The sequence below is a fragment of the Callospermophilus lateralis genome, chromosome 9, assembly GCF_048772815.1.
Source record: "Callospermophilus lateralis isolate mCalLat2 chromosome 9, mCalLat2.hap1, whole genome shotgun sequence".
Classification (NCBI taxonomy): Eukaryota; Metazoa; Chordata; class Mammalia; order Rodentia; family Sciuridae; genus Callospermophilus; species Callospermophilus lateralis.
The window spans coordinates 2,626,084-2,648,575 of record NC_135313.1 but is presented as its reverse complement, the minus strand read 5'-3'; the positions used below and the strand labels follow the sequence as shown (position 1 = coordinate 2,648,575).

At 57.0% G+C, this 22,492-nt stretch overlaps 1 protein-coding gene across 7 annotated transcripts in view; it reads right to left on the bottom strand.

The window, feature by feature from the left end:
• Positions 1 to 1,371: 1,371 nt before the first annotated feature.
• The window catches only part of Per2 (period circadian regulator 2), a 41,651-nt gene continuing 20,530 nt past the window's right edge, over positions 1,372 to 22,492 (bottom strand). For 4 of the 7 annotated variants that reach the window (XM_076865807.2, XM_076865808.2, XM_076865809.2 and 1 more), the window contains exons 8-22: positions 21,499 to 21,577; positions 18,672 to 18,778; positions 18,016 to 18,169; positions 17,644 to 17,752; positions 16,536 to 16,661; positions 16,009 to 16,096; positions 15,006 to 15,168; positions 14,816 to 14,922; positions 13,864 to 14,028; positions 12,670 to 12,909; positions 10,252 to 11,024; positions 9,174 to 9,360; positions 5,577 to 5,769; positions 4,573 to 4,723; positions 1,372 to 2,985 (exon numbers count right to left, since the gene is read on the bottom strand). In XM_076865807.2, coding sequence (XP_076721922.2) covers positions 2,836 to 2,985; positions 4,573 to 4,723; positions 5,577 to 5,769; positions 9,174 to 9,360; positions 10,252 to 11,024; positions 12,670 to 12,909; positions 13,864 to 14,028; positions 14,816 to 14,922; positions 15,006 to 15,168; positions 16,009 to 16,096; positions 16,536 to 16,661; positions 17,644 to 17,752; positions 18,016 to 18,169; positions 18,672 to 18,778; positions 21,499 to 21,577 — 2,792 coding nt within the window. In that variant the 3' untranslated portion in view covers positions 1,372 to 2,835. Of the gene's footprint in view, positions 2,986 to 4,572; positions 4,724 to 5,576; positions 5,770 to 9,173; positions 9,361 to 10,251; positions 11,025 to 12,669; positions 12,910 to 13,863; positions 14,029 to 14,815; positions 14,923 to 15,005; positions 15,169 to 16,008; positions 16,097 to 16,535; positions 16,662 to 17,643; positions 17,753 to 18,015; positions 18,170 to 18,671; positions 18,779 to 21,498; positions 21,578 to 22,492 lie in introns of those variants that run through there. The other 3 variants (XM_076865811.2, XM_076865812.2, XM_076865813.2) reach the window with 3 other exon arrangements.

Below are 22,492 nucleotides of genomic sequence, written 5' to 3'. Positions count from 1 at the left end.
TAGAAATAGAGAGGGTTTTTATGGTTAAGAAAAATGCAATCACAGATCTTCCAGAGGTGCTCAGGATTCAGTAAAGCAGCTATCTGGCAGTTCAAAGGTTTGCAGCCACTTTGGTGTTACTAGGACTCTGCCTTAGGTCCCTTCATCAGCACTGGTAGTTAGACAGCCAGGCCAGGAGCCAGAGTTCAGCCCACCTCCTGCCCAGGGAGCTCCAGGAAGGCTGAGCATTGGGCCCAGGAACCATTTACCCCTCTGTTTAAGAAGTGGGAGGAAGAGGGGAGCAGGCCTCCTCACACCTCCCTTCCATGGACAGGTTCCACAAGACTTCCCCCCAGCAGGTGGTGAGGCAGGAGGTGTGTCAGGAGTGCCCTGCCTGTCTTGTTCCCAAGGGGACAGCATCCTTCTGACTTCCTGGCCTTCAGCTCCATGGCAGAGCAATCAGTCCAGCTGGAACTGACGACAGGGGTGGGGACTGACCAAGCGGGGCCTGGGGTCTAGCGGAGTGGAGGGGGGCTCTGGCGCTGAGCCAGGCAACACACCCTGGGACGGGCGAGTGAAAAGGACTGCGTGAGTCCATGTGCATCAGGAGTTCACTCCATGGCCTGTTGTGAAGTGGGTAAGAGGTGAGAGTGCTGGAGAGAGGCAGAGCAGACTGGAAGGGGGCCACAGGAGGGAAGCAACGACGTGACCCCTGGGGTCCAAGATTCCCTGATTCAGAATTGCTGGAGTGTTACATAAAAAAAACAAACAAAAATACCCAAACACCTCTTGATCATCTTTTACCACAAAACAAAACAAACATGCAACTTAAAATAAAAATATATTTGCTTTATTTACCAATTTTCTAAAAGGAAAAACATCATAAAAAGACACAAGCAGTCACACAGATATATTGCACTGGGTGAGGAGAGTTTGGTTTGTGCATGAACAAACCACTTGTCCGGCAAGGCTCAACAAATCATCACGTAAACTCGGATGGCTTATTTACACATCTTCTCATGAATATATTAAAAAGAAGGCTCAGTTTAAAACAGAGAAAAGGTTTCCTGACACCCGTGTAAGCACACACACTAGAGAGACAGGACTTGATGCTTGGCATCATGTAAACAAATTCACAAAATCACCCTATGAAGTCAACTTCTGAGCAGTTAACAACCAGTGAGCATGTAGTAAATACAATAATGCTGATGGAAAACATTCACAGCAGGAGAGAGAGCATTTGGGCAGTTTTGTGTTTGGAACCCTAAGTGTAACCTTAGTCTACCATCTGTCCCTTAGGATCTGAGGCGGAGGCAGCCAGCCAGCCACCATGCTCGCGAACACACAGACTATCACCATAGCTTGGGCAACTGCAGGTGCTGTTGCTTTGTAAATTAAAAAAAAATGTTCTTGTATTAATAAAAAATAGTATTAACATTCAGGCATAAAATGGTTTTATGAGGAGATGCCACCTTTCTTGTAGCTCTTTCTTTTCCAAAGAACAGGGAAACCTGCTTCCTATCAAGCATCACGGTCTCATTCCAATTTTAAGGGAACAGATTCACCAGCTGCAACTTCTTATTCACATCAGGGATGAACATTACACTTTCCCAACAGCCTTTGGGATATCTGGTGCCACGTGAGGTGTTCTAAAGTCGGACAGACAGATTGGTCTTCTTCCCCAAGAGTTCAGATAATCTGGCAGTGCTGGCAGTGCTGGCAGATGTCACAGCAGAGACCTGAAGCTGTACCAAGAGGACAGGCACATGAAATAGGGCCAGGCAGCCCCAGGTGTAGGGGAGCCCACCGTCCTGGAACACGCGATGGAGTCAGCAGCGGTGGGCCACCAGCTCCCAGTCGCCAAGGCTGTTCTCTGCCAGGAGCTGGCATCGGCTTTGCTGGATCAGAGCTGATGTCTGAGAGGCTCCGACCAAACCCAGACATGACTGGGTCCCCTGCAAAGTGGTCAAGGCTTGGTTTGCAGAGGGAGGTCACCATGAAGATATGATGACATGACTGGTCATGTATTTCCCTCTGCTGTTGACCATCTGGTCTGAAGGGGTATGAGGACGATGTGGAAATACTCCCAGGATCTGGGTGGGCATCAGTCTGATGAAGCTGGTCACACAAACCACTGGGCTCTGTTCAAAGCTGAAGTGAGCATTTCAACTTTGTTCTCTACAAACAGGAGCATGTCAGACCAAAACGTCCACCACTGCGGTCCTGGAAGCCAAGCAGCGAGTTAGGTGCACACCACCTCATGTGAAGCCTTTGAAGAACACGAGGAGAGGCTGTTACCTCTGCAGTATATGAACCAACACCTGGCTGGACTAATGACCACTGGGGATAAGCCCCTGAGGACAGAAGTTGATCCAATCTAAAGACACCCTGGGAAAGCTCCAGAACACTGGAGTCCTCAGCTCAGAGCCACTCATGGCTTCCTGGCCATTTGTCACAGCCTGCCATGATGTCTTGGGTCAACCCACAGGGACCAGTGGATGCTGGTGCACTGGACCAGAGGTCTCACTGTGGTTGAAGAACTTCCAAGGGCACTGCAGCAACTTCCCTGAAACATCCACGGATGGGTCTCCATCTTCTTCGAGTTCAGCAACAACCAAAATCTCTGCTCCACCCCCAAACTCCATGTTTATATTTTAAATATGAAAACATATTTCTTCCTAAACCCTTCCTACTCTCCAGTTTTAAATCACCTCTTCAGAAAACTGTTTTTTTTTCCTAAGACAAAAAGCAATGTAAGCATCTATGTCCATTTCATTAGAAGCAAACGTGAAGACCTTCCGTCTCTTCCAGGCACCATCTACGCAGGTCCCTGCAGGTTCCTGCCGCTGGCCGGGGTTACGTCTGCTCCTCCTCCCTGGGCCTCAGGGCTTGCCCACTTTCCTCTTCTTTGGTGTCGGATGCATCGCTGAGTCCCAGGGAAGGAATGTCCCCCTCATATGGCACACAGATGCTGCCCTTCTCTTCACTTTCACAGTAAACACATTCCTTAAAGGAAGAAAGGTGACAGGTGAGAAGCTTGGGGCTGGGCCTTGGCTGCAGAGGCTCCAACTGAGTGGGATGCAGGTGACCAGGTGTGGGCGTCTGCCTGCGCCTGGAGCTGGACTCTGGTCTGGAGGGTGGGCCACAGCAAGCAGTGGGCGGGCGTGGGGACGGTGCCGCATGCTGCGGCGTTGGACAGACGTCCACGAGAGCCACAGGAAAGGGCTGCAGGGGCTAAATGCGTCTTCACGTTCCTCCCACCTTTCTCTCCAGAGGTGGTGCCTCACCCCCCTCAAGCCTGGGCTGCACTCAGGAAGAGCGTGGGGCTCTTCAGGAAGTGCGCCCTCATATCACCTGGCTCCCCTGTGAGGAACGAGGCCCCTGCCGACAGCTAGCACCAGCTGGCCTGCGGCCTTCAAGGCAGGGTCAAGTGACAGGAGCCTCAGCGGAACCTTCCTTCACCCTCGTGAGACCCTGGGCCAGAACCGCCAGCGAAGCTGCTCTCAGTTCCTGACCCCAGGAGGCTGCCCAAGGGGCTGCACCAGCCCCGGGAAGTCTCGGGGTCCTGGGGTCATGTGCAACGCAACAAGGGATACAAGGCTCAAAGGCAGCCAGAGCCAGCGCCAGGCGGGCCACCCAAGGAGAGGGTTCCTGGCCGAGGGAGGGGGCGAGGATCCTGCGGCAGTACCTGCTGGGGACCCTGGGAACAGCCAAGAGGCCAGAGCAGCTGGAGGGGAGGGAAACTGGAGAGGAGACGAGATGGTGGCAGGTCTGGATGGCCATGTGACCAAGAGACGGGAGGGACTGGAGCTCTGACCTGGTGACCTGACTCTGGGGAACAAGGAGGTACACTGACCACAACTGGGAAGCCACCTCAACATGCAGGTGCAGTGCCACTGTGTGGGGGGCAGTGGAGGGGCGAGGAGCATCTGGCTTCTACCCACTGCAAAGCCAGGGACAGGATCTTCTGGTGGCTGGTGGGAGTGACTGGAGCCCAGCATGTGCCCGAGGAGTGAGATGGAGGGAGAGGGCAGAACGGCTCTTTCTGAGGGTGATCAGGAGCTTGATTTTGGACATGTCAAGCTCCAGAAGACTAGACTGCCTAGGGACCCACTGTCCCCAGCTGGTGCAGGGAGGCCAACCTAGAGGAAGGAGCCTCACCCAGAAGGGGGGCCAGGGGAGGCAGCGCCAAGGCCAGAGGCCAGTGTGGCAGGGGTGAGGCTGGGGAGAGGGACTGGAGTGCACGCGTGGCTTTAAAACCCTGGGACCAGGATGCGCGGGGGTGGAATTGAGGGTGCAGGAGAGGGTGCAGGAGAGGCGCTTTGCTTGTTAAGTACAGACAGAACTGAAGGGGAAGCGCTCCCAGGTCAGCACAAGGCTGAGAGCCGGCACCAGACCTCAGGAGGCCATGCTGAAGAGCCAGCGGCAGGGAGCCCTCCAGGCAGGCTCGGCAGAGTTGGAGAAGCTTTTCCTTTTTCAAAAAATAAACTTATTTTCAGATTTTTTAATTTACAGAAAAGTTGCAGAGATAGCACAGTGAGTGTCCTCTGGTGAACTTTTGGGACCTGATGAAGAGTGGGTTTGTGAGCTTACCGCCACATTGATGGCTGCGGGCAGGCCCCCTGTCTGGACCCATGGGTGGACCTCACGCAGCTCCTGCCTCTGGCCCTCGGTGAACCAGGGCTGCGACCTCTGCAGCAGCTTCAGCTTTTCTCTGTCTTCCTTCAGGACTGACTGCAGATCCCTTCGGGAGGATCAGAAATAAGAACGCTTCAGAACGACTGGTCGGGTTTGTTTCAAAGAACATGCTCGTTTCTACCCTCTCTTCCAGTGTTCATGACAGTTTTAAATCATTTTGTTTAGTGCAAATTTCCTTTTGAAGATGAATTCCTTCATTTATAGTAACAATCTCATTAGCAGATAATCTGTAGTCGTTCTATTAAAATGGTGATCTGGGTCAGACTGAGAGGAGCCAGTATGTGCAGGGGCAGCCTGGTCCTCTGGGCTGGGCGCTGCAGGGGCGTGGCTACCCGGGAGAGTCTTGCCCCTGGGCCACAGGCAGCATAACCTTCCCCTGCACCTGGCCAGTGCTGCCCTGGACTACAGCTCTCAGAGATGGAACCGACCCCTGGCCCACCAGAGGCTCAGCCCTCCTCACTGTGGAATTGACCTTTCCTTCCCACCGTCCCTTACCCCAGCCTCTCCTACTCAGCGTCGCTCTCCAAGGCAGGGACCATATCCAGGTCCAAGAGCAGCCTGACGTGGACTCGGTGCCTAAGCACAGACCCAGGTCTACCACAGAGTAGCAGATGGCCTTGGTTTCAACTTGACCCTTGGTTTCAACTCTCAGACAAGACACACCTACCCCACAGGCTGACTAGGTAACAGGGCACAAATGTGTCATAAAAGTTGAGCACCAGGGGAGGCTACCCTTCCCCAGCAGGCACCTGGAGGGGAGCCCTGCTTCTCTCTTCTGCCCTGGCTGGGTCCAGGACAGGGCCTGCTGACGGGTGGCAGCCGGTCACCTGTAGGCATGGCCTGCTGTTTCTGTGAGTAGCGGGCCAGCCCTCCCAGCACAGGAGGCTCTGAGTGTTTACCGGGAAGGCAGCTGGTAGGTCATCATGATGCTGTCGTCTGTGTCCGCCATCAACAGCCAGATGGGGTCCTGCAGGACGTACTTGATGAAGTGCTCACTCTGCCCTTTGCTCCTGTCCATTTCTGCTTTGTGATGATTCTCTGAAGAGTCAATGCTTCCAAAATATTTGCTGGTACGACTGGTGTCACTACTGCCTTTTAAAAAACATGATATGGGGAGTGGAAACCTTGAAGCACGGGCCATGCCAGTGCTGGAGAGCCGGGCTGGCGGAGCAGGGGCTGGGCTGGTGGGGCGCGCGGCTGTCCAGGTCTTGACTGACCTGGACGATGGAATGAGGGCCCTGCTAGCCCCATGGAGGGCCGCTTGCCTGGGGAGGCTCTGTTAACCATGGACATCCGGAGACAGGCGGTGTCCTGGGGGGGAGCTGGCCCACAGTGCCCTCAGCCAGCGCACGTGGGCAGAGGTGACAGTGCACCTCTCTACAAGCCAAGGGCCCAGGAACGCTCACTCAGGGAGAGGGGGGCTCCGGTCCTGGGGACAGTGTGGGCCACCAAGTCATCATGGTCCAGTCATTTGAACCATCCTGCTCTGTACAGGTTTGTAGCTGAGAAGAATAAACTGCTACCAAGGGAGACAGAGGTGCCCAGCAGGGACCTGGTGGGGTGAGGCCTACAGAGGGAATGGAAGCAAGCTATGGCATTCCGACTGGCCCGGGCCTGCCACGTCATCAGGCTGGGAGAGGGTGGTGAGCAGGCAGTGCACACGTCTACACTAGTGGACCCCTGGGGGTCTGTGGGCCACTGGGGGCAGGCAGGGTGATTCTGGCCCTGAGCCTATGATTCTGGTAGAGGCTCTCCTGTGTGAGTCCTCCAGGTGTGCCACACACCAACATGTCCACACACACCCACGCATCCACACACACCCACCTGTCCACACGCATCCACACACACTCACCTGTCCACACACACTGTGTGCACACACACCCACCTGTCCACACACACCCACACATCCACACACACCCACCTGTCCACATGCATCCACACATACCCACGCATCCACACATACCCACCTGTCCACACACACCGTGTCCACACATACCAATGTGTCTACACACACCCACCTGTCCACACGTACCCACGTGTCCACACACACCCATCTGTCCACACACACCCACCTGTCCACATGCATCCACACACACCCACCTGTCCACACACACCCACCTGTCCACACACACCCACTTGTCCACACACACACACCTGTTCACATGCGCCCACCTGTCCACATGCACCCACCTGTCCATACACACCCACCTGTCCACACACACACCTGTCCACACACGCCCACGTGTCCACACGCCCACGTGTCCACACACACACACCTGTCCACACACACACACCTGTCCACACACGCCCACCTGTCCACACACACACACCTGTCCACACACACACCTGTCCACACACGCCCACGTGTCCACACGCGCCCACGTGTCCACACGCGCCCACGTGTCCACACACACACACCTGTCCACACACGCCCACGTGTCCACACACACACACCTGTCCACACACACACACCTGTCCACACACGCCCACCTGTCCACACACGCCCACCTGTCCACACACGCCCACGTGTCCACACACGCCCACGTGTACACACACACACACCTGTCCACACACACACACCTGTCCACACACACCCACGTGTCCACACACACCTGTCCACACACGCACACCTGTCCACACACGCACACCTGTCCACACACACCCACGTGTCCACACACACCCACGTGTCCACACACACCCACGCATCCACACACACCCACCTGTCCACACGCATCCACACACACTCACCTGTCCACACACACTGTGTACACACACACCCATCTGTCCACACACACCCACACATCCACACACACCCACCTGTCCACATGCATCCACACATACCCACGCATCCACACATACCCACCTGTCCACACATACCAATGTGTCTACACACACCCACCTGTCCACACATACCCACGTGTCCACACACACCCATCTGTCCACACACACCCACCTGCCCACATGCATCCACACACACCCACCTGTCCACACACACCCACCTGTCCACACACACCCACTTGTCCACACACACACACCTGTTCACATGCGCCCACCTGTCCACATGCACCCACCTGTCCATACACACCCACCTGTCCACACACACACACCTGTCCACACACGCCCATGTGTCCACACGCCCACGTGTCCACACACACACACCTGTCCACACACACACACCTGTCCACACACGCCCACCTGTCCACACACACACACCTGTCCACACACACACCTGTCCACACACACACACCTGTCCACACACACACCTGTCCACACGCACCCACCTGTCCATACACACCCACCTGTCCACACACACACACCTGTCCACACACGCCCATGTGTCCACACGCCCACGTGTCCACACACACACACCTGTCCACACACACACACCTGTCCACACACGCCCACCTGTCCACACACACACACGTCCACACACGCCCACGTGTCCACACGCGCCCACGTGTCCACACGCGCCCACGTGTCCACACACACACCTGTCCACACACGCCCACGTGTCCACACACACACACCTGTCCACACACACACACCTGTCCACACACGCCCACGTGTCCACACACGCCCACGTGTCCACACACGCCCACGTGTCCACACACACACACCTGTCCACACACACACACCTGTCCACACACACCTGTCCACACACGCACACCTGTCCACACACGCACACCTGTCCACACACACCCACGTGTCCACACACACACCTGTCCACACACGCACACCTGTCCACACACACCCACGTGTCCACACACACCCACGTGTCCACACACACCCACCTGTCCACACACGCCCACCTGTCCACACACACCCACGTGTCCACACACGCCCACCTGTCCACACACACACACCTGTCCACACACGCCCACCTGTCCACACACACCCACGTGTCCACACACACCCACGTGTCCACACACACCCACCTGTCCACACACACACACCTGTCCACACACACACACCTGTCCACACACGCCCACCTGTCCACACACACACACCTGTCCACACACGCCCACGTGTCCACACACACCCACCTGTCCACACACACCCACCTGTCCACACACACCTGTCCACACACGCCCACGTGTCCACACACACACACCTGTCCACACACACCCACGTGTCCACACACACACACCTGTCCACACACACCCACGTGTCCACACACACACACCTGTCCACACACACCTGTCCACACACACACACCTGTCCACACACACACACCTGTCCACACATGCCCACCTGTCCACACACACACCTGTCCACACACGCCCACCTGTCCACACACACCCACCTGTCCACACACACCTGTCCACACACGCCCACGTGTCCACACACACACACCTGTCCACACACACACCTGTCCACACACACACACCTGTCCACACACGCCCACCTGTCCACACACACACACCTGTCCACACACGCCCACGTGTCCACACGCGCCCACCTGTCCACACGCGCCCACGCCCCCAGGGGAAGCATACCAGCCCCACTTTGGGACGCGCTGCAGCCTGGCGAGCTGGAGCCCAGAGAACCCGAGGTGGCAGAGGCCCCACCCCCAGACAGGGCTGACCCCGTGGCAGAGCAGAGGTCCTCACTCAGCAGCAGGTTGAGCAGGTCGCTGGACACAGACAGGGCGTCACTCTCCTGTGCATCTGAGGGCTCTTCTCGCTTTAGGGACAGGAGAAGACAGCATTGTTCATGGGGCTCGGCCACACACAGAGCACAGTGAGGCTGGGGGAGTGGGCTGGGCTGGAGGGGCACTGCAGGGGCTCGGACAAGAGCCAGCCTCCACCGGCCACATGGGCAGATGGTGCTTCTGCTGGGCTACGGGAGAACCGGGCTGTGCTCCATGACTTCAGGAGTCACACAAGACCACAGGCGGCAGACGTGGAGCGAGGGTACCCCCAGGCCCACCACCCGCGTGGTGGGGCTCTACACCTGAGAGCACTGTCTGGGGGAGCACCCGCCCTGGGGCCTTGAAACCCGGAAGGCAGGCCAGCACCCCGCAGCACGTCAGGAGGCAGAAAACTTCCTGAAGGACCCACTGCTCTGTAGAGGAGCCCTGTGCCCCGAAAAAGCAGGGGACCCCAAGAGAGGTCCCTCCTCTGAGCACAGCAAACTGAACTGTGACGGTCATTTCTACAATCCTGGAGGTGGAAACCCGTGGCACTGGCTTCAGGGTGGGAAGGCATGAGTCCCCGTCCTCCTCCACCACTGTCCCTCAGGGGGTGGCAGAGGTGTCGTGTTTAAACTGACTGCGCGTCATCTTAGGAAACTCGGCTGAGAAATCTGAGGCCCACAGACACTCTTCACGAGTCACATGCGGCTATTTGGACTCTGTATTCACCACAGACAGTCTGTCACCCTTCCCTCAGATTCCAAGACACTGAAAAGCTCCGAGTCGACTACTCGACAGGACGGAGCCCCTGGGAAGTGCTGCCTCCAACTTCGTGGGACCCTCCCGCGCTCACAGCCACCAAAGCTGAGCCCCGGTGGCACTGGCCTGCCTTGCTGTGCTGTCTGCAGCCTGCTTGGAGAAGGGCATCGGGGAGGCCTTACTGTGGGGGGCGCCTTTGCCTGCTGGTCCCGAGGAGCGCCAGGTGTGCAGTCGGGCCTGGCAGCTGCTGTTCCAGGGTTGCCCAAGGTCGCTGTGGCCCCAGCGCTGCTGCCCTCGGGTGGCTCCTCCATCTGCAGCAGGTTGAGCTGCAAGGGCGAGCTGCCTCGGGACTGGAAGAGCGGCGGGGAGGCCCTGCCTGCGGCCACTGTGGCTGACGGGGGCGTGGCTGGGCGAGTGCAGGGCCGCCTGGGGAGTGGGGTCTGCTGGGGGACCTCGGGCTGGGAGCCAGGAGTCACTCCAGAGGGGAGCCTGGGGTGGCCGGGGAAGAAGGCCTGGGGCAGGTTTGGGGCCACTGGTGGGAAGGGATAGGTGGGGAGCATGAGGGCCATGACCGGGGCCACAGGGGCGCTGAAGGGCAGGGGCTGGACTGCCAACTCGTGCTGGGGATCCACAGGCAGGGCGGGCACCGCAAAGCTGGTGTGGGGAGCTGCAGGCGGTGACACCATGGTGCCCGGCGCTGGGAACATGGGCAGGGGATACGTGGGCACTGCAGGGGGGAAGGCCAGAGCAGGGCAGCTGGACTGGGACGTGTCTGAGGGTGACCAGGCCGTGGCGCTCAGGCTGGCCAGTGGGCGGCGGTGGGTCTCCAGCCCTCCAGGCCCTGCGCTCTGGGAGGGTCCCCGAGGCCTGGCCCTTCTGGACTTGAGTTTTCTGTTCTTTCCTGTTTTTTTCCAAGATGAGTCTATCCCAGAAGCACTTCTTAGTCCAGGAGCAGCTAAAACAACAAAAGCAACCAGAGTTAAGTATTAGAAGTGTGTGGCTCCTGTGGATCAACCCTGACACCTGAGGGTTCAGACATCTGCGTCCCAGCCCTGTGCTCCCAAATGCCAGCCCTGGGTCCACCATAGGGTATCCCTGGCCCTTGGTAAAGAGAAAACCAAGGCAAAATGTTAGATTTTTCATACGACTAAAGTCATTTGAAGGACCACCCTGAGTTGCACGACCACCCTCCTTCTCTTCTGATATTACCAGGCCCTTTCTATGAAAAGTGGTATGAAAAACTTCTATTTCTCAAAATAAATAAATAAAAAGTTGGCAAGCCTCTGCTGTTCCCAGTATTTGGGGGAAAAAAATACACTGGTTTGTGAAAGTGGAAGGCAGAACCACTGACCTCATCTACCGTATCTCTAACTTTATGAGCTTTTCCCTGTTATTCCTAAAAAGGAGAGGTCTCCTGCTTCAGCTGTCAACACCTGCGCCGAAGCCAGAAGATCAGAGGGAGGTGGCTATGGTTTGGCTCCTGGGAGTCCCCAAAGGCCAACAACTGGGAGGTGGGAGAACTTGTAGGAATGAGGAGGACGTGAGGCCACTGGCCTGTGCCCTGTGCCTGAGGTCCCTGCCCTTGGCCTGGGACCTCAGCCGCTCCTCTTCCTCTTGGCTTCCCCTAAGCCCTCTGGCCATGATATGCTGGGCCACTGCAGGCCCACAGCACAGGGACAAGCGATCATGGACTGGACCCCCTGAACCCTCAGGTAACTGTCACAGTGACAGAAAGCTGGATGGCAGTCACATGTGCCCTGGGAACCACGCTCCTCCTCTGCCATGGCAGGGCTGCTGGCACAAGGCCCTCTTCAAGAGGATGAGGGCTCAGTGGGCTCCAGTGCCCTCCTGGCCGTGGGGGAGTTGTCCCAGGAATCTGTTTCCCTCCCACTTCATGCGAGCAACGTGGGGCTCCGGCAGACAGTGTGTGGGGACACCTCCTGTCAGCTGGGCCCAGGAGTTCCACACCTTTGTTTCAAGCCAGCCCAAGCAAATTGCTTTTGCGATTCAGCCTCCATGTGGTCTATTGGAGTCTGTTCCCCTGGGGGGAAGAGTGGCTAAAGCATTGGGCTCCTCGGATAGGACATGCAGGCCTGTGCAAAACGCTCCAGGCAGCTGTGTAAGTTGTGCACTGCACAAACTGCTAGGGAAAGGGGACAAGTGGGAGCTGGAATTCTGGATAAGCTGGGCTCATAGGGTAGATCTGTTCAGGATCAGGGAGGGCAATCCGCATGGGCTGGCAGTAATCCTGAGTGTGGTGATGAAGGTGAGAAGGAAGAGTGAAAAAACGCATCCCTGGTTGAGGAGTGGCTCATGGTGGAGTACGTGCTAAGTTACCCGGGCAAGGAAGGCCTGGGCACGGCGCAGCAGCAGCAGCCGGCTCCATTCCACAGGGGCTGGCCCACACTGCGCTGCTGCTCACAGCGCTGTTTCCTTGGGAACATGGCCAGTCCTTGAGATTTGACCTGCAGGCTGTGAAGCCCCCGCAGCTGCCCCCCCCACGACATTCCTGGGACACACTGCGTTCCGAAGCCAGCACTGAGCTCCACCACCAAGAGTCAAGGCCACAAGCCCACGTCTAACGGGGCGCCCGCACTTACTGCTCTCACTCGAGGGCCCCCCAGATCTTTCTCGTGAGTAGTAATGGCAGTGAGACGGGAGCACCCCGAGTCTCCTGGCTCCGCGGAACTTCTGCAGGAAGCTCTGCTCCTCTCTCTGCGTGTGCGCGGCCAGCACTTCCTTGGTGAGGCCCAGGTTCTGCAGGGGCCCCTTCTCCTGGCCGAGACTGTGGGGCAGGGAGTCCAGGGACTCAGGTCCACTCGCTGCATCCTCCACCATCTCTGAAATAGGACAGGCCTCTGGTCTGCACGAGCCCCGCCACTCCGTCCCACATCACCCAGCGACGCGCAGGTCATTGGCGAGTGGCTACTTCCCGACGCCCGTGGCACGAGATGGCGTTCCCAGTGTCTTCCTTTAGCCCGCCGGGAAGGCCACCGTGAAGAGCACAGAGCAGCGCCAGGGGCGCCCGCGCCAGGTGGCTCAGGAATCAGAGCCTCTTCCCACGGACCCTGGGGAACCTCAGGCCTCGTCTTGTGTTGAGGACGCTCGACAGCTGTCCCTAGCCTTTATTACTGATTTTTATTGTTTTAAAAATAGATATTTTTGTAGTCGTGGATGTACCTTTATTTATTCATGATCAAACGTGGGGCTGAGGTCAAACCAGAGGCTCACACGTGTCAGGCGGGCGCCCTGCCTCTGAGCCCAGCCCCAGCCCCGGTCCTCAGCCTTTAGACACAGGAGGCGGCCGAGGTGCTGCGCCTTCCACGCAGGGGCAGGGAGGACGGGCAGGCGGCACCGACTGCCCTGAAAGGGACACTTAGGGACAGAATCTCTCAGATTCTCATCGTCCCTCTCACTTTTGCTACATCATGGGTCCTGCCCTGAAGTGGGGAGGGCGAGGAGGGCACGGCAGAGGCGGGCGTCCAGGGGGTGAGAAGGCGGGCTTGTTCCAGTGCTGCCTCAGCACCCAGGAGGGGTACTCCTCTCCCTGTCCACAGCCAACCAGAGCAGATGGCTGCCACCACGGGCCAACGCGGCAGGGTCGGAGTGGCTGTGGGCTAGACCTGGGGGCACACCCCACTTGTGCACTGTGCACAACAGGATTTCCTGGAACCCTTACTGGGCTGAGGCAGGGTCTTCTGATAAGCTGAGCTAGACGTGAGGTGGACATCAAGTGCGTCCCTATTTTTAAGATCAGACTGCTTGGCATGTCCTCAAAGAACCCACAGACGCACCTGACTCAGGCTGCGGCTTTTTGTCCCCAACGTGGACGATGGTGCTGCTGTAGCTGCACTGACTGGTGAGGGACACCACGCTCTCAGCCTTGCCAGGCAGTGCCAGCGAGCTCAGGCGGGCACTGACTTCCCTGCGGCTGCTCACCTTGGCGGGTGACGCTGCCCCTGCAGACAATGGAAGGAATAGGCTCAGGCTACGTGGGACTTTGTGGACTGCGTGTCAGCCACACACGTGCATGCCACAGATGGCTGGCCCTGGTGCCTGTGCTCAGTGCCCTTCACAGGAGAAAGGTGACAAGAGGGAGTTCCACAGCAGGATGGCTTCATGCGTTAACCCCAGTCCTCTGCAGGTGTACTGCTGCTAGGTGGCTGTGGGGCCTGGGTCAGAGGCGCAGGCTGCACCCGTGGCTCTCCGGGGGTCTGTGGGGAGGGGCTCCTGAATCTGAGCAGCAGTGGCAAGCAGTCCCCACCCTGTGTGTCGTGAACAATGGGACACCCCGGGGGACCCTGTTGGTGACCATCAGCAGCACCACGGCACCCAGCAGTCTGGCTTTCACCTGACTCATGGGGTGCTCTAACACTCTCGGGCAAGGGCAACACTGATACCCCCCGGAAAGGAGTCCATTCAGGGTGACAAACCAGGAGCGACACAGCCCTCTGCACAGGGCTCCTGGGCTGTCTCCGGGCCTCTGACAGCACTGATGGGTCCTGTTCTCAAAGCCCAGCATCCCAAGACCTGGGTCACCTTGAACTTTAGCTTTTGCACAAAGGTTGCTGACTTTCTAGCCACTTTGATAATTTTGAAGACAGCCCCTGGCTTCACACCATATCCATGAAACCACTCCCAGTAAGTGAGGGGGAAAGACGGGCGCTGCAGGGCTTCAGGTGCATGGGGTTCAGCACGGAGGGCTCAGGTGCTCCCACAACACACAGCTCTGAACAGACGGGGTACCTCCTGCGTGCAGCCCAGGGCTGGCTGTGGCCTTTGGTGACGGGATGTTGGCTGGGGACGCACACTTCCTCTTCAGGGTGGCAGCCTCGCTGCAGCTCTCCAGGTACCTGGGTGGATGGCCAGAGGGTCCATGTGGGCGGGCAGCACGGCCACCAGGAGGCCAGGGTGGACGTCAGGAGGGCCTGTGTACCTGATGACGCTGTCCAGGCAGCTGATCTGCTGGTAGGAGCAGGTGGGCTGTTCCTTGCAAGCCAGCTCCTCGGGGCCACTAGCCCTGGGCATGCTGGCTCCCAGGCTGTCCTCTTCTGTGGCAGGAACAGCTTTCACCTGAGCTGCAGGACTGCTCTGCGTTTCTGAAAAATTGACAAAATTCTTCTTTCATCTTACACTTTCCCCCCAAAGATACTTTATGCTTATAAAGCATTTTAATTCTACCCAAAGACAGGCCAACGACCCCATGTCTCACAGACGTGGAGACCCGTGATGGCTTGACGCCCAGCAGTCAGTAGGCGCACAGAGCGCTGCAGAGGGGCTCAGAGGCACCATCGCCTGCATGAGGGCCAGCCTTGAGCGGATTCAGGCACTGGGCCCTGGCTGTCCCTGCGGCCCAGCAGCAGGACAGGCAGTTCTTACTTGGACTGCTGACTTTGGGGACCAGTGAGACCCCAGGTGCCTTTAGCCTCTCCTGAGCAGGACAGTGTTTTCGAGTGACCATAATGGCCTCTTGCCTCTCATACTGTGGTTCTGTTTGGTTCTCAGCACAGACATGACATCTGCTCCCTGGGAGCCTCGTGCCAACATCCTAGCATGGGTTCCTCTGCGGACAGGTGTGGTTCTGAGAATTGTGGCAGCTGGGCAGATTCTCCAGGGCGTGGTGTGTGGGGTGAGGGCTGAGTGTGAGCATGTGGCTGTAGGACCACGCAGCAGGCAGGGAGGCAAGCCATGCCACCATGGACAGGCACAGCCCCCAGCAGGGCCTGGGCAGCAGAAACACGCCCCGCGTCCCACCCGACAGGCCTGCAGGCCGCTAGTACTGCTGGGACACCAGTGTCTGTCCTGGGGGATGGAGGTGGCCACAGGGGCCTGGCTCTCACTGCAGGGCTACAGCACACACCAAGATGCAGCAAGAGCCCTTTGCTCTGCCATAGCTCAGTGCTACTAAAGAAAGAGAGAGTTGTCCTCTTTGCTTTTACCTGTAACAGATTTTTTCTTTTGTTCTCCAGATTCATGAGAAAAATGAGTTTTGGTTTTGGTCTTGTTGTTACCATTTTTACAAATTTCCTTGAGAAAAACAAAACAGACATGTTATTCATTCTAGGAGACCTCTTGCACTCTGTCCCCACAGTGGGGCCAGGGGCAGCTCTAACAGTCCCACGACCCAGGGTGGGCTGGGTAAGTTCTGAAGGAGGTCGGAGAGGCAGAGCCTGAGGGGGCTTATGAGTCAGCCCTCAAGGAGAAAGTGCCCTGGCCCGTGAGGTCCTCCCAGCCTCCAGGGAGGCCTTCCCCGCGATCCTGCTGCCCTATGAAGTGCGCTGGGAAGACTGGCCATGGGCCCTGGCTGCTTCTACTCCAAGGAGACTGTCAGCTGACCCCCAGGGCAGACAGAGCAGTGGAGGAGCGGCGGGGGCCGTGAAGGCCCCACTGGCCACCAGGGCCGTCTCCCATGCGCCAACCTCCTACATGTGTATCTGCTCAGGGAGAAGGACAGAGAGGGACGTACAGCTCTCCTCTGGCGAGATTCCTCGTGGCCGTTGCTGTCGCTGGAGGAGGTCTGGCTCATGAGATGTTCGTGGGACCCGTTGCTGCCCAGGCTCCCGTAGCCACTGGAGCCGCTGTGGGGGACCGGCTGGGGGGACAGCAAATAGCACTTTGGACACAGTGAAGGGATGCAGCAAAGCTGGGGTGGGTGGACTCACGCAGTGTGCACTGGTCCCCCCACAGGCTGTTTCACAGAGAGGGCACCTGACCAAGGCCCCTGGGGAGGAGAAGGAAGTGCTACGGCCTGACCCTGAGGTCAGGCTTCAGAGGTCTCCCAGCCTCCACCCGCAGCATCCATCACCAGATGTTCTGTCACCAAGGAGACACCACTGAGAAGGATGTGTTCAAACTGTTCACTGACAGGCAGCTATGGCCACCGACAGTCCTACCAAAGGTTCTCCCAACCACTAGTAGGGGGATCGAACTCAGACTGAGCCACATCCCCAGCTCCTTTGATTTTTTATTTTGAGACAGAGTCTTGCTAATTTGCTAAGTTGACCAGGCTGGCCTTAAACTTAGGATCTTGCAGCCTCAGCCCCGCCCAGAAGCTGGGACTACAGCATGGGCCACCATGCCCAGCCTATCACAAGGTTTCAAAAGTAAAAATTAATGAAATAATAGTTCGGCTCTGTGACCTGTAACTGAGGATCAGAAACGTACTCAGTGATTGGGTGGACTGTAGTTTCACTGATTTTTCTGGAGGGTGATGTCCCCAGGTCCCTCAGTGCTACTGTCCAGCACTCTGGGTTGAAACAAGCCCGCACTGTGGGAGGTCATGAGTGGACTATGTGGCCCTGGGAGGACTGAGGAGTCTGCACACGGTGTCTTTCAGTGGCTCACTCGGGCTCCTGGCTTGCATATGGTACCAAATGCAAGGCCAGGACAAGCCATGGATTTGGGGGGACAAAGACAATGTCCAAACTGGCTCCTTGGGGACATTCAGAAGGTGACAGATAGAGCCACTTGAGCAGAAGTGCTGGGACCAGGGCAGGGCAGCATGGGTGCATGCTGGAGGGGTGGACTCCAGGCCAGGGCGCCTCTCAGACCTGAGTGGGGAGGGCTGCACCCACCTGCAGCAGCAGCCGGTGGATCTGCTCCGCAAGCTCCTGAACGCTGGGCTGGAGGGCCTTCTCCTCGGCACACGGGGGCGCAGCAAACACGTCCTCATTCAGAGGGCCCCTGTGTGGTTTCCATCATCTCTCAGAGGGGCCCCCTCAAAGGCCTCCCAGACCGTCAGTACACAAGGTCCATGCTCAGCCTCCTCCCCTGAACCCCCAGGTCCCCCAGGCTGTTCCCCGCTCTACCTGCATGAGGTCCCTCGCACCTGGGCCAAGTCTCCCCTTCCCTGGCCTGGGTTAGTGGCAAGAGGTGGCTTGGTCCTGCCTATACCATCTGAGGTGGGAAGTGCCCCAGACCCAGTGTGAAGCCCCGGGAGCACTCACACCCTGACTCTGTGCCTCCCAATGATGAAGGAGATCTTCCTGCTCCAGGGGTTGATGAAGCTTGACCAGCTGGTGTCCAGTGTGACGTACTCCCCGTTCCGGGCGCGGAAGCGCATGGGAGAATAGTCGAAAGGCTGCCCACCGGACTGCAGGACTATGGCAGGGAGGAGCAATGGTGAGCACCGCAGAGACCAGCCGCCCGCCCGCAGGTGTGCTGGCCTGGGCTCCAGGCACACTGGCAGGGGGCAGACATCTCAAGCCACTGCAGTTGCTCTGAATTACAGCAGAGGGTCTCGACCTGCAGAGTCGTTCATCTCTGCTAAGAGTGTCACTGGTCTGTGGGGTGGGGGTGATGGGGACACTCCCCTGAACTGGTCTCCCCCAACTCCCCTCAGATAGTGAAGCCAACAGTAAAATGAGACACCAGAGACTCAGGCCACAGGCAAGGGACGGCTGACCCCGCAGGACGCCTGCCCTGATTCTGCCCAGGCGGATGCCAGGCCTGGGCGGGAAGGCAGCGCACCTGCCACCAGCTCCGCCTCATCAGCTCTGACCTGTCCGAGCTGCTGTGGTCTCAGGGCCAAGGCCCAACGTGCACTAGCTCTTGCCACAGCTTTTGCCACAGCCCGAGTGACGTACAGTACGACAGGACCTACTCTTCTTGTGGATGGCAAGCATCAGGGGCCTGTCGCTGGGGTGGAGCTGCAGGAGCACCGGTGTCTCCATCAGGTCCTGAGGCAGGTAGCCCAGGAGGGGGACCGCCCTGCAAGGCAAACAGACACGGGGGTCAGTGGGGCTGTCCTGGAGTACTGCCACGGGCAGTGGCTGGCCACCTCAGCAGCTGTTCCCTGCATGGGGAAGGGGGCAGACTGAACTCTCCAAAGACTGAAATTTGGGAGCTGAGCCAATGGCACCAGCTAGTCTTTCAATTCAGTAGCAAGAGAGGATTCCCGTGCCTCAGGTTTGTGATCTGTCTCCTGAAAAAAATAAATTATGCTGCTTTTGTTTTTATTTTCCTCAGATCTTTTCTTTTGTTACGTGATTCATTAGTTTGGACAGAGGTGTCCTGTGTGGATGTCTGCTAACGAGTTTGCCCAGGAACCCCTTCCTGAGCCACCCTTCCCAGCCCAGGGCTCCCCTCTGGCTTCTCCAGCTGCTGGGTCTAGTCACTGACAGTGGCTCCCCTGGCAGCTGCAAGGACTGGCCGGGACCTGTGCTCCCTCTGGAACTGCCGCTCTGCTCTCTGGGTGCATGTTCGTTGAGTGGGTCCCGTCCCTGGAGGGGGGGGCAGAACTGCTGCACCTGTGCTTCTGCTTGCAGCAGCTGCCTGCAATCTGGGCTGCCACGGCCCCCTCCCGCCTCCCGGCAGCTCTCCTTGCCCACGGGGAAGGGCAGCCTGCCTTTGGGTCTCGAGAGCAAAGCCTCGTGCTGGGCTTGTGTGGCCTGGCGTCACCCTGCGACTCTCCTCCTCATCTGGACACAGTCCCCAGGCCTAGCGTTTTTCTGGGCAGAATGTTCGAAATGCTCCTGGCGCCCTCCCAGGTCAAGACCTGGCCAGAGGAGCAGAGACAGGAAGAGGAGAGGGAGAGGTGGGACAGCAGGAAGGACACTGGCCCTCTGACCTGACCAGGAACTCTGCAGAGCCTGCCCCAAATGCCAAGCACGTCTGCCTGCTCAGGGGTGGGGACAGTTCTTACGCCGTTGGAGGAATAGATCTCCTGGGGCTGTTTCACACCTGCTGGTCCAGGCCTCGCCCTCTGAGATCCTGGTTTGGCAAGGCAGAGTGGTGCCCAGGAATCCACATAGTTTTTTCCATCTTTCTTTCTTTTTCTTTATTCGTGATGGTGTGGATTGATCTCAGGGCCTCACGAGTGCTCTACCAACAAGTCACAACCCAGACCAGGAAGCTGCAGGGTGAGGCCTCCCTGGGTGATGCTGTCACAGGTGGCCTGCAGGACACACCTGAGTAACCTGGGCTGGAAGGGCCCCCTGGATGCCCCGGGCAGGACTTCCGGGAGGAGCAGGGTCCTGGTGTGCAGTCCAGGTAGAGACAGCGAGGAGAGCCTGGTCCTACTTGGCACCTGGGTGGTGACCGGTCTGTTCCTGGAGGCCAGGTGTTTGGGGGCCTCCCTCCGCCTCCTGTGGTGGCTCCTGAGGACCAACTGCTCCCCAAGCACTGCCACCATAATTTTTTTTTCTTAAGGAGCTGAGAGAAGGCCCAGGGGCCAGCGCAGAACCCACTTGGAGCCCAGTGCTCCTGAACCCAACCAGGATCCTTGGCACAGCTACAGCACCTGTGTGGCAGGCCCAAGTAGGATGGAGGGGACCATGTCCCCCCATGGCTGCCTCAGACAGGACAGAGGCCTCTGTTCAGATCCTGCCTGTGGCACCTCCTGCTCCAACCCAACGCTGGCCCAGCACCCTGTCCCTGCTGTACACCACGCACTCACCTGAGTCTAGACAGGCTCAGTCAGAACCACAAGCAGCTCTCCAGGAAGCCCCTCATGGCACCCACACCTCACAGAGTTTTTGGTATAATTTCAAAACTACTTCATTGCCTATGTAGCCATGCATCACTTAATAACAGGGACCTGGTCTGAGAAATGTGTCATCGGGCGATTCTGTCATGTACACATGGAACAAGGTGTACTTCACAAACCTAGAGAGTACAGGTGAGTCCCCAGACGTGGCTGCTTGTCTCAACCAAGAGACACAGTGAGCCGGAGGGGCGTGGGGAGGGTTCATACTGAACTTTGTTGATGGAAAGTAGGAGTAGACTCTAACAATTAAAAGTCTAGTACTACAGAAACATGAACTAGGAATGGCTGTCCACCACGGCCAAGGACCACATGGGGCATCTGTGTGCCAGACATTTTTTTTTTTTTCTTTGCACAGGGGATGGAACCAAGGGCCCTATTTATTTTGAGAAAAGGTCTAGCTGAGTTTCTTAGGGCTTCACTAAGTTTCTGAGGGTAGCCTCAAACCTGTGATCCTCCTGCCTCAGCCACCTGTCCCTGGGTTTACAGGTGTGCACCTCTGCACTTGGCTGTGCTATACTTTTGTAGGACAGGCAGCACATAGTAGGTCTGCTTACACCAGCATCCCCTCAACTGTGGGCAAGGGTTGCACTGTGACATTAGGCTATGATATCACTGGGCAATAGGAATTTTTCAGCCCCATTATAATCCTATTGTCCCACTGTAGTATGTCACTGACCAAAACATCACTATGTGGCACATGGCTATATATGGTTAAGCTTTTTTGTTGATTATTACATAAGTACAACAAACGTGCCACCTGGGATTTAGATAAATAGCTTTCATGTTAAGCACATGAGCGCTCGTCGACATTGATGCAGCTGTTGTTATTAAGTGATCACCAACAGGATGATGAGACCCTGGCTGGTAAGAGGCATGTGCTACTGAACCAGACAGAGCCACAGCAGGGGTGTGCAGGCAGAGGAGACCACCCAGCGCCCCTCACCTTTCATCCACGTCCTGGAACAAGCAATTTGGAGTGTGCGTCGTGGTGAAGATTCTCTTCTCAGGAGGAATCCTAGGAGCTGAAAGGACAGAAATCTGCATGAATCTCTGATTCTAAGAATCACAGACTCAACGTGGTTATATCACAAGTACTAGACAACGCCACACAGATCCACAACAATCCCCAGCTGAAGAAAAATGCTCAGTGCACGTGGAACAACAGTGCCCACCACACAGAGAGCAGAGCAGGGCTCTGGCTGATGACCACAGGCAGCTGCCCAGCTTCTCTGGGGCCCACACAGAGGCTTCCAGCAAAGTGTTACTGAGGCTGCGTCGTGGCTTTTAATATGGACCTGCAGTGATCTCAACAAAGTGAGTTCAGAAAAATGAGTTACACATTTGGATTCAAAATCCTCAGCAAGTACTTATGTACTGGAGAAGGCCCAGTTTAATGGAGGTCCAGTCTACAGGGTGACTTGCATAAAGGATGTCATAGAGCCAAAATTTTCTTCAATTGCCACATCTTTCGTTCTTGAAGGAGACTGATAGTCTGGGGAATAACTTGTTGAAACCCACGTACCTGCCCTGTATCCTTATTGTGTATTTGGAAGGATACATGGGACTTGTTGAAGAAAGTCATGTACTGTTCATTTTTATTTTTGCTGTGCTGAGGTTTGAACCCAGAACCTCACAAGCTAGATAAGCGCTCTGCCCCTGAGCTACAGCCACACCCAGAAAGCCACACACTTAAGACACCTTCTATCACAACTAAGAGCTGTTTTGCAAAAGTTATCCTTAGCCAGCTGGGTGGCCACACCTGTGATCCCAGCTACTTGGAAGGCCGAGGAGGGAGGAGTTAAAATTTGAGGCCAGCCTCAGCAACTTAGCAAGACCCTTAAAAATAAAAAATGGCCGGGAATGCGGCCCAGTGGTAGAGTGACCACTGATAACCAAAAAAAAAAAAAGGAAAAGTCATCATTCAACACCAAGAGAAG